This window comes from Panulirus ornatus, chromosome 52 (assembly GCF_036320965.1).
Source record: "Panulirus ornatus isolate Po-2019 chromosome 52, ASM3632096v1, whole genome shotgun sequence".
Lineage (NCBI taxonomy): Eukaryota > Metazoa > Arthropoda > Malacostraca > Decapoda > Palinuridae > Panulirus > Panulirus ornatus.
In genome coordinates this window covers 13,089,751-13,104,751 of record NC_092275.1, presented here as the reverse complement: position 1 = coordinate 13,104,751, position 15,001 = coordinate 13,089,751, and the positions used below count along the sequence as shown (strand labels likewise).

Below are 15,001 nucleotides of genomic sequence, written 5' to 3'. Positions count from 1 at the left end.
ATACTCAACAAACTTATACCTCTGTAATTTGAGCACTCTGGAAGGAGGTAAATAAAGTGCGTAAGACAAGGGAGCAAATGGGAACTTCAGTGAAGGGCGCAAATGGGGAGGTGATAACAAGTAGTGGTGATGTGAGGAGATGGAGTGAGTATTTTGAAGGTTTGTTGAATGTGTTTGATGATAGAGTGGCAGATATAGGGTGTTTTGGTCGAGGTGGTGTGCAAAGTGAGAGGGTTAGGGAAAATGATTTGGTAAACAGAGAAGAGGTAGTGAAAGCTTTGCGGAAGATGAAAGCCGACAAGGCAGCAGGTTTGGATGGTATTGCAGTGGAATTTATCAAAAAAGGGGGTGACTGTATTGTTGACTGGTTGGTAAGGTTATTTAATGTATGTATGACTCATGGTGAGGTGCCTGAGGATTGGCGGAATGCGTGCATAGTGCCATTGTACAAAGGCAAAGGGGATAAGAGTGAGTGCTCAAATATATAAATATATTTGATGTATGGGTGTGTATATGTTGGTGTGTGTGGACGTGTGTGTGTATGCGTGTGTGTGTGGGTGGGTTGGGCCATTCTTTCGTCTGTTTCCTTGCACTGCCTCGCTAGCGCGGGAGACGGCGGCGGGGCAAAGTGAATAAATAGATAAATATATATAGGGGAGAAAGAATACTTCCCACGTATTCCCTGCATGTCGTAGAAGGCGACTAAAAGGGAAGGGAGCGGGGGGCTGGAAATCCTCCCCTCTCATTTTTTTTTAAATTTTCCAAAAGAAGGAACAGAGAAGGGGGCCATATGAGGATATTCCCTCAAAGGCCCAGTCCTCTATTCTTAACGCTACCTCGCTAATGCGGGAAATGGCGAATAGTATGAAAAAAAAAAAAAAAAAAAAAATATATATATATATATATATATATATATATATATATATATATATATATATATATATATATATATATTCATTTTTTATTTATTTATTATATACATATATATATATATATATATATATATATATATATATATATATATATATATATATCATTTATTCATTTTATTATACTCTGTCGCTGTCTCCCGCATCAGCGAGGTATCGCAAGGAAACAGCCTAAAAATTGGCTTACCGCAAATACATACACACGTATATACATAAACGCCCACACACGTACATAAACATACCTATACATTTCAACGTATACATACATATACATACACAAACATATATACATATGTGCATATTCATACATGTTGCCTTCATCCATTCGGCCGCCACCCCTCCACACATTAAAATGGCACTCCCTACCCCAGCGTGCGTGCGCGGGAGCGCTAGGAAATGACAGCAAAGGCCACAATCGTTCACGCACAGTCTGTAGCTGTCATGTGTAATACACACACACACACACACACACACACACACACACATATATATATATATATATATATATATATATATATATATATATATATATATATATATATATATATATATATATATTATCCCTGGGGATAGGGGATTAAGAATACTTCCCACGTATTCCCTGCGTGTCGTAGAAGGCGACTAAAAGGGGAGGGAGCGGGGGGCTGGAAATCCTCCCCTCTCGTTTTTTTTTTTAATTTTCCAAGGGAAGGAACAGAGGGGGCCAGGTGAGGATATTCCAAAAAAGGCCCAGTCCTCTGTTCTTGGCGCTACCTCGCTAACGCGGGAAATGGCGAATGGTTTGAAAGAAAGATATATATATATATATATATATATATATATATATATATATATATATATATATATATATATTATCCCTGGGGATAGGGGAGAAAGAATACTTCCCACGTATCCCTGCGTGTCGTAGAAGGCGACTAAAAGGGAAGGGAGCGGGGGGCTGGAAATCCTCCCCTCTTTTTTTTTTTTGTTTTTCTCAAAGCAGGAACAGAGAAGGGGGCCAGATGAGGATATTCCCTCAAAGGCCCAGTCCTCTGTTCTTAACGCTACCTCGCTAACGCGGGAAATGGCGAATAGTATGAAAGAAAGATATATATATATATATATATATATATATATATATATATATATATATATATATATATATATATATATATATATATATATATCTTTTACACTTCGCCATTTCCCGCATTAGCGAGGTATTGTTAAGAACAGAGGACTGGGCCTTTGAGGGAATATCCTCACCTGGCCCCCTTCTCCCCTGGGGATAGGGGAGAAAGAATACTTCCCACGTATTCCCTGCATGACCAAACCATTTCAAAACACCCTCTTCTGTTCTCTCAACCACACTCTTTTTTTTACCACACATCTCTCTTACCCTTTCATTATTTACTCGATCAAACCACCTCACACCACATATTGTCCGCAAACATCTCATTTCCAACACATTCACCCTGTTGCACACAACTCTATCTATAGCCCATGCCTTGCAACCATATAACATTGTTGGAACCACTATTCCTTCAAACATACCCATTTTTGCTTTCCAAGATAATGTTCTTGCCTTCCACACATTTTTCAATGCTCCCAGAACTTTCGCTCCCTCCCCCACCCTGTAACTCACTTCCGCTTCCATGGTTCCATCCGCTGCCAAATCCACTCCCAGATATCTAAAACACTTCACATCCTCCACTTTTTCGCCATTCTAACTTACCTCCCCATTGACTTGTCTCTCAACCCTACTGTACCTAATTACCTTCCTCTTATTCACATTTACTCTCAGCTTTCTTCTTCACACACTTTACCAAACTCAGTCACCAGCTTCTGCAGTTTCTCACATGAATCAGCCACCAGCGCTGTATCATCAGCAAACAACTGACTCACTTCCTAAGCCCTCTCATCCACAACAGACTGCATACTTGCCCCTCTCTCCAAAACTCTTGCATTCACCTCCCTAACTTGTTAACCCCATCCATAAACAAATTAAACAACCATTGAGACATCACGCATCCCTGCCGCAAACCGACATTGACTGAGAACCACTCACTTTCCTCTCTTCCTACTCGTACACATGCCTTACATCCTCGATAAAAACTTTTCACTGCTTCCAGCAACTTGCCTCCCACAGTATATATTCTTAATACCTTCCACAGATCATCTCTATCAACTCTATCATATGCCCTCTCCAGATCCATAAATGCTACATACAAATCCATTTGCTTTTCTAAGTAATTCTCATACTTTCTTCAAAGCAAACACCTGATCCAAACATCCTCTACCACTTCTGAAACCACACTGCTCTTCCACAATCTGATGCTCTGTACATGCCTTCACCCTCTCAATCAATACCCTCTCATATAATTTCCCAGGAATTCTCAACAAACTTATACCTCTGTAATTTGAGCACTCATCTTTATCCCCTTTGCCTTTGTACAATGGTACTATGCATGCATTCTGCCAATCCTCGGGCACCTCACGAGTCATACATTCATTAAATATCCTTACCAACCATTCAACAACAGTTACCCCCTTTTTTAATAAATTCCACTGTAATACCATCCAAACCCACTGCATTGCCGGCTTTCATTTTCCACAAAGCTTTTACTACCTCTTCTCTGTTTACCTAATCATTCTCCCTAACCCTCCCACTTCGCACACCACCTCGACCAAAACACCCTATATCTGCCACTCTATCATCTAACACATTCAACAAACCTTCAAAATACTCACTCCATCTCCTTCTCACATCACCACTACTTGTTATCACCTCCCCATTAGCCCCCTTCACTGATGTTCCCATTTGCATTATTGTCTTACGCACTTGATTTACCTCTTTCCAAAACATCTTTTTATTCTCCCGAAAAGTTAACGATACTCTCTCACCCCAACTCTCATTTGCCCTCTTTTTCACCTCTTGCACCTTTCTCTTGACCTCCTGCCCCTTTCTTTTAGACATCTCCCACTCATCTGCATTACTTCCCTGCAAAAATCGCCCAAATGCCTCTCTCTTCTCTTTCACTAATAATCTTACTTCTTTATCCCACCACTCACTACCCTTTCTAATCTTCCCACCTCCCACTAATCTCATGCCACAAGCATCTTTTGTGCAAGCCATCACTGCTTCCATAAATACATCCCATTCCTCCCCCATTCCCCTAATGTCCTTTACTCTCACCTTTTTCCATTCTGTACTCAGTCTCTCCTGGTACTTCCTCACACAAGTCTCCTTCCCAACCTCACTTACTTTCACCACTCTCTTCACTCCAACATTCTCTCTTCTGAAAACCTCTACAAATCTTCACTTTCGCCTCCACAAGATAATGATCATACATCCCTCCAGTTGCCCCTCTCAGCACATTAACATCCAAAAGTCTCTCTTTCACACGCCTATCAATTAACATGTAATCCAATAATGCTCTCTGGCCATCTCTCCTACTCACATACGTATACTTATGTATATCTCTCTTCTTAAACCAGGTATTCCCAATCACCAGTCCTTTTTCAGCACGCAAATCTACAAGCTCTTCACCATTTCCATTTACAACACTGGACACCCCATGTACACCAATTATTCCCTCAACTCCCACATTATTCACCTCTGCATTCAAATCATCCATCACTATAACCCAGTCTCGTGCACCAAAACTACTAACACTCACTGAGCTGCTCCCAAAACATACGCCTCTCATGATCTTTCTTCTCCTCCCCAGGGGAATAGGCACCAATAATCACTCATCTCTCTCCATCCACTTTCAGTTTTACCCATATCAATCTAGAGTTTACTTTCTTACACTCTATCACATACTCCCACCACTCGTTTCAAGAGTAGTGCTACTCCTTCCCTTGCTCTTGTCCTCTCACCAACCCCTGACTTTACTCCCAAAACATTCCTAAACCACTCTTCCCCTTTACCCTTGAGCTTTGTTTCACTCAGAACCAAAACATCTAGGTTCCTTTCCTCAAATATACTAACTATCTCTCCTTTTTTTTCATCTTGGTTACATCCACGCACATTTAGACACCCCAATCTGAGCCTTCGTGGAGGATGAGCACTCCCCGCATGACTCCTTCTTCTGTTTCCCCTTTTAGAAAGTTAAGGTAGCACCAGGAAACAGACGAAGAATAACCCATCCACACATATACATATATATACACAAACACCCAGACACACATACATCCACACATATGCATATCAACATATACATACACAGGCAGACATATACATATATACATATGCACATACTCATACTTGCATACTTTCATCCATTCCTGGTGCTACCCTGCCCTACAAGAAACAGCATCGCTACTCCCTGCTCCAGCGAGGTTGCACCCGGAAAAAAAAGACAAAAAAGGACACGTTCATTCACACTCACTCTCTAGCTGTCATATGCACCAAAACCACAGCCCCCTATCCACATCCAGGCCCCACATATCACAAAATGTCAATCTTGCAAGTGTTACATCAAATCACAGATAATATATTATAATACTGATTAAGTCTGTAATGTATATCTTGCATAAACAATAATAATAACAGCAATAACAACATCAATTCACATACACCTACTTACATCATGGCATCCCACAAGACACAAAAGTAGTCGCGTGGCAGCTTAAGATATGGCAGCATATACAGGAGTGTGGCTGGGATTTAAAAGATAAAAAGACACCCACAAGTCACCTCCAAGGGAAACTTATATTGGTTGCAATAGCATATACCTGCTTTTCATGTTTAATCATTATAAATGTCAAGGGGGTATGCCTGCATACTGAGCCCAAAGATTAAATGTTTCAGTAGATACCCCTCTGGTGTTTCTTATTTTTCCTGGAACCATAATGAATAATCTCTCCCTGGTTTTTGTCATACTTTCAAATAGCCCTGTCTGATACCTTACCAAAATGTTCACAAATGACCTAATGATACCTCATCTTCCAGTCAAGTAAGTTTTCATATTCATCAAATTCCTCCTGATGCCCTTAATCTATTGCCTTGCATAAATTATCATGTACCCTCCCCTTATTCTGTCCAGGTTGTACTTATCAAACTTTTTTAACTTCTAATGATGTTCATGTGTTCCATTCCATCAATTCTACTTGTGAAGTGTTTCTGAATTTTTTTCTTTCATTTGTTTGACTGGACCAAAAAATGCAGCAGTATTCATCTACACTTCTTTTACACAGCTGAACATTTTCATCATTAGTTGTCTATCTCTCATTCAGAAAGTTCTCATTACAGTACAACTCATTATATTATCAATATACTTTCTGAACACTAAATTTTCATCATCACTTCTAATTCCCTGATGGTCTCCATACTTTGACCCCTCCTGTAGGACCTTTGCATGGGATGTTGGGAAACTAGCAGCTCAAATTTCTCTTCAAAAAGTTCCATTGGGTTTTCTTTTATCCGTTACTAATTTATCTGCAAGTACTTTTGTAACTTTCATTTCATCTACTGCTTCACTCACTCACTCACGTCATCTGCATACCACCTGACTATATTTTCCTTTACTTTCTTTTCTATATCAGAGATCATTGTTATATATATAATCAAGGCGAGCACCATTCCTTGTGGTACTCCTGATAAACACCTGCTGCAGAAATGTTTCCATTTGCTAAAAATCTCAATTTTCTATGCTAAAAAGTTTATCACACAATTACTTATTTTACCATTATCTTGTTTTACCACTTTCTACAACAAAACTCTGTAATTCACTTTGTTTAATGCTTTAGCCAAATCAAAGAAAACAGTTCCATTCTCTCCTCTTCCAACAGAGCTTAATAAAAATAAATGTCACTATTGAAATAACAGCTATTTGTACGCTTTTGTTTAGTTCAAATTTATGGTGGTCATTACTTATGAATTTGTTTATGTGGTCTAGAATGTTTTTGTCACTATTTCATACACCCTACCCATATTCCTGACCAGTGACCACTCTCCTAATATTCTGAATTTGTTTTTCACCTCTCGTCCATCCTGCTGTAAGCACACACTCTCACCTTCAATTGGTTTATCTGACCACATCCTCATAAATATATATTTTCTAGTAACTGCACCTCCTTCTAAGCATAAATACTAACGCCTTATCAAAGCTGACTGGAATAACTTAAGTAACTTCTTTTCTGACTTTCTTTGGGTAAATCATTCTCTTTCATGTGGTGATGCTTCTGTCTCTGCCAGATGCATAGCTAACTTTATTCTTGCAGAAATGGAAGCATTTATTCCCACTTCCTCCAAGAAGACCTCTTCATTCAATCCATGGTTCAACTGTTCCTGTTCTGAGGTCATTCTGGCAAGCTATTAAGCATATTGGGCTTGGAAAAGTCTTCCTCTGGCCCCCATTTAGCATTTATCAATGCCCATAATCACTGCAAGCATAATATCCATGAGGCAAAGCATTCCTTTATCTAAAGAGGATGCAATCACTTCTCCTTGTCATCCACTGATAGATCTTCCTGGTCTTTGGCAAAGGGCATCTGTCGCTCTACCCCTCACTTTTCCGTTCTGACGGTACTATAGCTGGCTCTCCCATAGACAAAGCAACTCTCTTTGGTTCCCATTTCTCCCCTAACTTCACCCTGGATCAATCTAATGCTCCTTCAGCACCTGATGCTCCTCTTACTAATCCTATGCCACTTTGCATAATCTCTTTTTGGAGTGTCTGAAAAGCACTTCTCTCTCTGGAAACAAAAAAGGCTTATGGTCCTGAAGGCATGTACTGAAGGACTGTGCCTCTGAAATTGCACCTGTGCTTGCTTGTCTGTTCCATTTCTGTTTAAAAACCAGAACTTTTCCTTCTCCTTGGAAGTATGCATTGATACATCCCATCCCTAAGAAGGGTGACTGTACTGACTCCTCTAACAATCATCTTATTGATTTGACATCTATCATTTCCAAAATCTTTGAATCCCTCCTCAGCTCCCATATCCTTAGATACCACAGAAATCATAGTCTTCTCTCTGATCACCATTATGGCTTCTGTAAGGCAAGAGCCTCGTGAAATTCTTTCCTATCTTACAAATCTCTGGACATCATCTTTGAAAAATTTTGGGGAATCCTATGTGATTGCCTTTGATATACCCAAAGCTTTAAACTGGGTGAGGAACTGGGATCTCATCTCTAAGCTCCCTCCTCCTGCTCCCTCATATCTAACCTCCTCTCTGGCCAATGTCTTCGTGGTTGTTGATGGATCAGCTTCCATCCCTTTCTCCATCAACAGTAGTGTCACTCAAGGTTCTGTCCTGTCTCCTACACTTTTTCTCCAATTTGTCAACAATATCCTTTCTTCCACAAACAACTAAATGCACCCATACACTGACAACTTAACACTGCATTCCTCCACATCCTTCAATTCTGCTCCTTGTCTCACTTTATCTGCATCTCGTCTTGAAAAAATTTCCTCATTAAAGTCAAATCTGCACAGGATATCTTAGTGGGGTAAATAAAATCTGTTGCATTTGATTTCCCCCAAGGTCCAGCTTCTATCCATCTCTCTATTGGAAATTCCTCACAACTTTCCTCTTTCCTTTGACAGTTCTGAAAATCCACCTCTTAACAAACCAACTTGATATTACTGTAACATCCACTCTTTCACAGAAACCCCACATTACAGAAACAGATAAGTCTGCCTCTTAAGAAACTGGAAGCACAGTTTAGATGTCGAAATTTCTTTTCTTGCTAACAGTTGCTCCATTTATACAAAGGACTGATCTATCTTTGTATGGAGTGCTGCTCTCACATCTGAGGTGGTTCTAGCTCTGTACCTTTACTTAAGAGTTGAGTTGAAAGCGATACAACTTGTCAACTCTCCCAGGATAACTTCAAAACTTGATCATGTTTGCCCTACGACTCGTTGATTCACTTTCCCTTCATCTACAGCTATTACTTAGGTTTTTGCTCCTGAGAGCTGGCTGCTTGTGTGCCCCTACCACTATCTAGATTGTGCAAGCTGTGTCACATGATTACTGTGTGGCCATTGAGGTGGGCTGTTTCGATACCTGTTTCTTTCCTTGGACCTCAAAGCTTTCCCAACAGTTCTAACCCGGCAATTTTTTTTTGTCTTTCACCTCCTCCAAACTATGTAAATACTTTCCCTTGTCTCTTCTTCCATTTCATGAACCCCTCCATACTTCAATTAAGGCCCCACCTTGATGAGGATATTTGTCAATGGATGGAGCCTACAATGAAAAAAAAAAAAAAAATTTTCCCTTAAGGTAATTCATCCATTGATGAACATACGTACAACATTGCCACCACACAATTTCTAAGTTTACAATTTATGTTCTACTCTTCTGGAATCATTGTAGCCAATGTAAAATGTGGAAATCTCCTTTTTCACTTTTAAAAAACATCCTTTTCATAAAAACCCATTCGTGGTTGAGCTATGAGAGAAAGAGGGAAAATGTGGGATAATAAAATAACAAAAACATACATGAGGGTGAGGTGCATGCAAGGAATAGTGAATTAGAATGATGTGGTACACTGGGGTTGACGTGCTGTCAGTGGACTGAACCAGGGTAAGTGAAGGGTCTGGGGTAAACCATGGAAAGGTCTGCAGGGCCTGGATGTGGATAGGGATCTGTGGTCGCGGTGCATTATACATGGCAGCTAAAGACCGAGTGTGAACGAATGTGGCCTTTTTTGTCTGTTTTCCTGGCACTACCTTGCTTAGGCAGGGGGTAGCGATGCTGTTTCCTGTGGGGCAGGGTAGCACCAGGAATGGATGAAGGCAAGCAAGTATGAATATGTACATGCGTATATATGTCTGTGTGTGTGTATGTATATGTATGATGATATGTATATGTATGTATCTGGACATTTATGTATACATATGTGTACATGAGTAGAAGGGCCATTCTTCGTCTGTTTCCTGGTGCTACCTTCCTGATGCAGGGAAACGATGATTATGTATAATAATAAAGAGACATAGAGATAACTTTCCTATGTCAATGCTACACAAGACTTGTGGACTCTCTTACTGGTGAAATTCCACCACTATCAAAACATATACTACACTTAACAGCCACAGATCATTTGGTTTGGAAGATAAAACTAAGTTCTGATGTTCACAGAGACAAAAGGAATCTGACCCTATGTGGAATGGATCCCATAAGCATTATTTCAATTTCTTTTATTCTAAACATCTGAACTTGCCCAAAATACTTGCATAACTTTGATTCAAACAGATTCAGCTATTACCATGCAAGGTGGCACTCTGTGGAATACATTAACAAAGGATATTAAGTATTTCTAGACTACTATCTTTTTTATTCTTTGTAAAGTATTCAAGCTTCATTTGGTTTGCATATTGCTTACAAACAAAATAAAGTTCTATAGAATGGAAAGAAATGCATGGTGAATGTCTGAAACAGTAGTAATATCAATGTTTAATGTCAGTCATCCATAAGACAGTCATTTTTCTGAAGTCTTTACATTATGCATGAGTCATTAGAAAGTTACGACAGGCCACTATAGGCATTCCTCCTATTCAAGTGTTATTTTACAGACTTTGACAACACTTGTAACAATACATTCTTTACACTCTCAGTTACTGATTGAGTGCTTTTATCCTATTATTTCCCACGATTTGAAAGCCCTGATCAGTCTACTAGAAGTTAATGTTGTTGGACTGGAAGTATTAGTGAAAATCTTAAACTCTTTATCAATTCTGAGTGTTGGGAATCCAATGGTACTACTTTCATCAAAATATATCACCTACAACATATGCATGTCAATATATAAATTACCCAAATTAACGCATTTTTTCTACATACAAAACTTAATCCTTAGCAATAGAGCCTAAGTAATATCACAAGAAAATATGCTCTAAATCATGCTCCACAACTCTCAAAATACTCTAAACACTCCACTATCAACGGAGAGCAAAATCGTTCAATATATAAAGTTAGTTTGAATGCCTGACTAAACAGGAAATTTATCCCCATTCTTATCTTACTCTTCCTCAAAATGTAACATATTACCATATCATTACAAAAAAGGATATTCCTGCTTGATCAATGTGGTGCCTTTCAACAGCATATTTACCAATTACTGCATCCTTAAGCATGAAATCATCACATGATGGGAATGTCAATTTCCGGTACATGGTTTAAAAGCCAAGAAATAAAACAGATGCTTTTTTTCACAACAATAACAATATCATTACAAATAAAACTTACTTTGGTTTCTCTCAAACTTCAAGATGTTGCAGAGCATAGGCTTACATTTCTCTACTGTCTAGGACTAAAGGGTTGACTAATACATGTTCTATTGAACAAATCTAAACCATATTTACTATTCAGCTAACTAAAATTAAAAGATATACCTGTATGTATTCTACTTATTACTAAATTATCTGTCGATTCCCACACGAGAGTTAATCAGAGAAAAAGCATGTGCATAAACACTGCTTGGCTTCAGAGATTATTGGCTCAGGTTCAAAAGCTATTAAATGTCAACCACTGAGTAGGAGAATCTGCCCTCTAGTACAAAGCGGGAAACATGCAAGTTGTGTAATGCCTCACTGTAAAGCATAGAATGTATAAATTTAACGATGTTAGGAAGTGAATGATGTAGAGAACATCCCAAAACATCAACACCCACCTTCTCCCGCTGCCTTCAAGTTGTCTACATCGTTGCTCTGAACATCGGTATCGGCCATTTTGACTCATTAGTGAAGAAAAAGGTGGTGAGTTTCACAATAGTCAAGCACTACACACCTTTTCCTTTACATAATACACTATCACAGCAATAAGGGCTACGCTAAATCACAGAATGGGCTCAGGACACCACTAACAGTACACTTTCACGACCTAGACGGAAGTTGACTGGGCGACGGAAGGTGCGCGCCTGCGCCATCTGGCCCTAGATGGCAGCACAGGCATCACAAGAAACTGGTTCTCCAGGGACACTTCTCAATATCTTACATTTAAGTTTACATGGGATTTTTTTCATTAATCATCTCATTCCAATGCATATATATATATATATATATATATATATATATATATATATATATATACTTTAAGGACAATATGGTTATATTGTTCTACTCTTGAAATATATAATATGAAATTGTATTCTGCTATATGTATCATCTAAATTACACAGAGGCTTTGCAATATTCCACAATTCCTTACGTTCTCTTCAAGGCATGGGACCTAATTCGATGAACCTAATTCAATAAACCTTGAATAGTTAAATGATCCTGTGCAGGTTGTATACAATTTTTCATTCATCTGCGCTTTGCCAAATGATTATCCTACAACTGTACTCCTTTCCTTGAACTCTTAACGTCAGTGTTTCTTGAATTTTTCCTTTACTATTTAGTTACAGCTGACGTCACTTTTCTATGGTAATTAGACCCCAGGGTTAGTACGTATATACTTTAGCCAGTTATACACACAGACTTTTTCATATTGTTAACTAATGCTTCAATCCCGGATTGTGGACTCACGTGACATGCATTATATATATATATATATATATATATATATATATATATATATATATATATATATATATATATATATATTCTTTCTTTTTCTTTCTTTTACACTATTCGCCATTTCCCGCGTTAGCGAGGTAGCGTTAAGAACAGAGAACTGGGCCTTTGAGGGAATATCCTCACCTGGTCCCCTTCTCTGTTCCTTCTTTTGGAAAATAAAAAAAAAAAAATAATGAGAGGGGAGGATTTCCAGCCCCCCGCTCCCTCCCCTTTTAGTCGCCTTCTACGACACGCAGGGAATACGTGGGAAGTATTCTTTCTCCCCTATCCCCAGGGATAATAATTCATACTATCTGCCTTTATTCATTCCCATCACCACCCCGCCACACATGAAATAACAACCCCCTCCCCCCGCATGTGCGCGAGGTAGCGCTAGAAAAACACAACAAAGGCCACATTCGTTCACACTCAGTCTCTAGCTGTCATGTATAAAGCACTGAAACCACAGTTCCTTTTCCACATCCAGGCCCCACAGAACTTTCCATGGTTTACCCCAGACGCCCCACATGCCCCGGTTCAATCCACTGACATATATATATTATCCCTGGCCTGGGGATAGGGGAGAAAGAATACTTCCCACGTATTCCCTGCGTGTCATAGAAGGCGACTAAAAAGGGGAGGGAGCGGGTGGCTGGAAATCCTCCCCTCTCGATATTTTCTTAATTTTCCAAAAGAAGGAACAGAGAAGGGGGCCAGGTGAGAATAGTCCCTCAAAGGCCGTCCTCTGTTCTTAAGGTTACCTCGCTAACGCGGGAAATGGCGAATAGTAAGAAAAAAAAAAAAAAAAATATATATATATATATATATATATATATATATATATATATATATATATATATCCCTGGGGATAGGGGAGAAAGAATACTTCCCACGTATTCCCTGCGTGTCGTAGAAGGCGACTAAAAGGGGAGGGAGCGGGTGGCTGGAAATCCTCCCCTCTCGTTTTTTTTTTTTTTAATTTCCCAAAAGAAGGAACAGAGAAGGGGGCCAGGTGAGGATATTCCCTCAAAGGCCCAGTCCTCTGTTCTTAACGCTACCTCGCTAATGCGGGAAATGGCGAATAGTATGAAAGAAAGATATATATATATATATATATATATATATATATATATATATATATATATATATATATATATATATATATATATATTCCTAAGAGTCCATTTATTTATTCATCTATTATACTTAATCGCCGTCTCCCACGTTAGCGAGGTAGCGCAAGGAAACAGACAAAAAATGGCCCAACCCACCCATGTACACATGTATATACATAAACGCTCATACACGCAAATATACACACCTATACAATTCAACATATACATACATATACATCCACAGAACATATACATATATACTCATGTACATATTCATACATGCTGCCTTCATCCATTTTCGTCGCCACCCTGCCACACATGAAAAAGCAACCCCCCCCCCCAAGGTAGCGCTAGGAAAAGACAAAAAAGGCCGCATTCACACTCAGTCTCTAGCTGTCATGTGTAATGTTCCAAAAACACAGCTCCCTTCCCACATCCAGGCCCTACAAAACTTTCCATGGTTTACCCCAGACACTTCACATGCCCTGGTTCAATCCACTAACAGCATGTCGACCCTGGTATACTACATCGTTCCAATTCACCCCATTCCTTGCACGCCTTTCACCCTCCTACATGTTCAGGCCCCGATTACTCAAAATCTTTTTCACTCCATCTTTCCACCTCCACTTTGGTCTCCCACTTCTTGTTCCCTCACCTCTGACACATATATCCTCTTTGTTAATCTTTCCTCACTCATTCTTTCCATGTGACCAAACCATTTCAAAACACCCTCTTCTGCTCTCTCAACTACACTCTTTCTTTTATACAACTCCCAGTCATTTGCATTATTCCCCTGCAAAAATCGTCCAAATATCTCTCTCCTCTCTTTCACTAATAATCTTACTTCTTCATCCCACCTCTCACTACCCTTTCTAATCTGCACATCTCCCACGCTTCTCATGCCACAAACACCCCTCGCGCAAGCCATCACTGCTTCCCTAAATACATCCCATTCCTCCCCCATTCCCCTTACGTCCTTTGTTCTCACCTTTTTCCATTCTGTACTCAGTCTCTCCTGGTACTTCCTCACACAAGTCTCCTTCCCAACCTCACTCCCTCTCACCACTCTCTTCACCCCAACATTCTCTGTTCTTTTCTGAAAACCTCTACAAATCTTCACTTTCGCCTCCACAAGATAATGATCAGACATCCCTCCAGTTGCACCTCTCAGCACATTAACATCCAAAAGTCTCTCTTTCGTGCGCCTATCAATTAACACGTAATCCAATAATGCTCTCTGGCCATCTCTCCTATTTACATATGTAAACTTCTGTATATCTCTCTTTTCAAACCAGGTATTCCCAATCACCTATCCTTTTTCAGCACATAAATCTACAAGCTCTTCACCATTTCCATTTACAACACTGAACACCCCATGTACACCAATTATTCCCTCAACTGCCACATTACTCACCTTTGCATTCAAATCACCCATCACTATAACCCGGACTCGTGCATCAAAACTACTAAC

The 15,001-nt window shown here is 39.5% G+C and overlaps 1 protein-coding gene across 23 annotated transcripts in view; it reads right to left on the bottom strand.

Moving 5' to 3' along the window:
- The window catches only part of LOC139765081 (phosphatidylinositol 4-phosphate 5-kinase type-1 alpha-like), a 372,175-nt gene extending 360,377 nt beyond the window's left edge, over positions 1–11,798 (bottom strand). For 8 of the 23 annotated variants that reach the window (XR_011716566.1, XM_071692221.1, XM_071692226.1 and 5 more), the window contains exon 1: positions 11,533–11,798. Coding sequence is in view for 20 of the 23 variants with exons in the window: in XM_071692221.1 (XP_071548322.1) it covers positions 11,533–11,590 (58 nt within the window). In the remaining 3 variants the exon portion in view is untranslated. The remainder of the gene's footprint in view (positions 1–11,532) is intronic. The other 15 variants (XR_011716567.1, XM_071692233.1, XM_071692228.1 and 12 more) reach the window with 2 other exon arrangements.
- Positions 11,799–15,001: the final 3,203 nt, after the last annotated feature.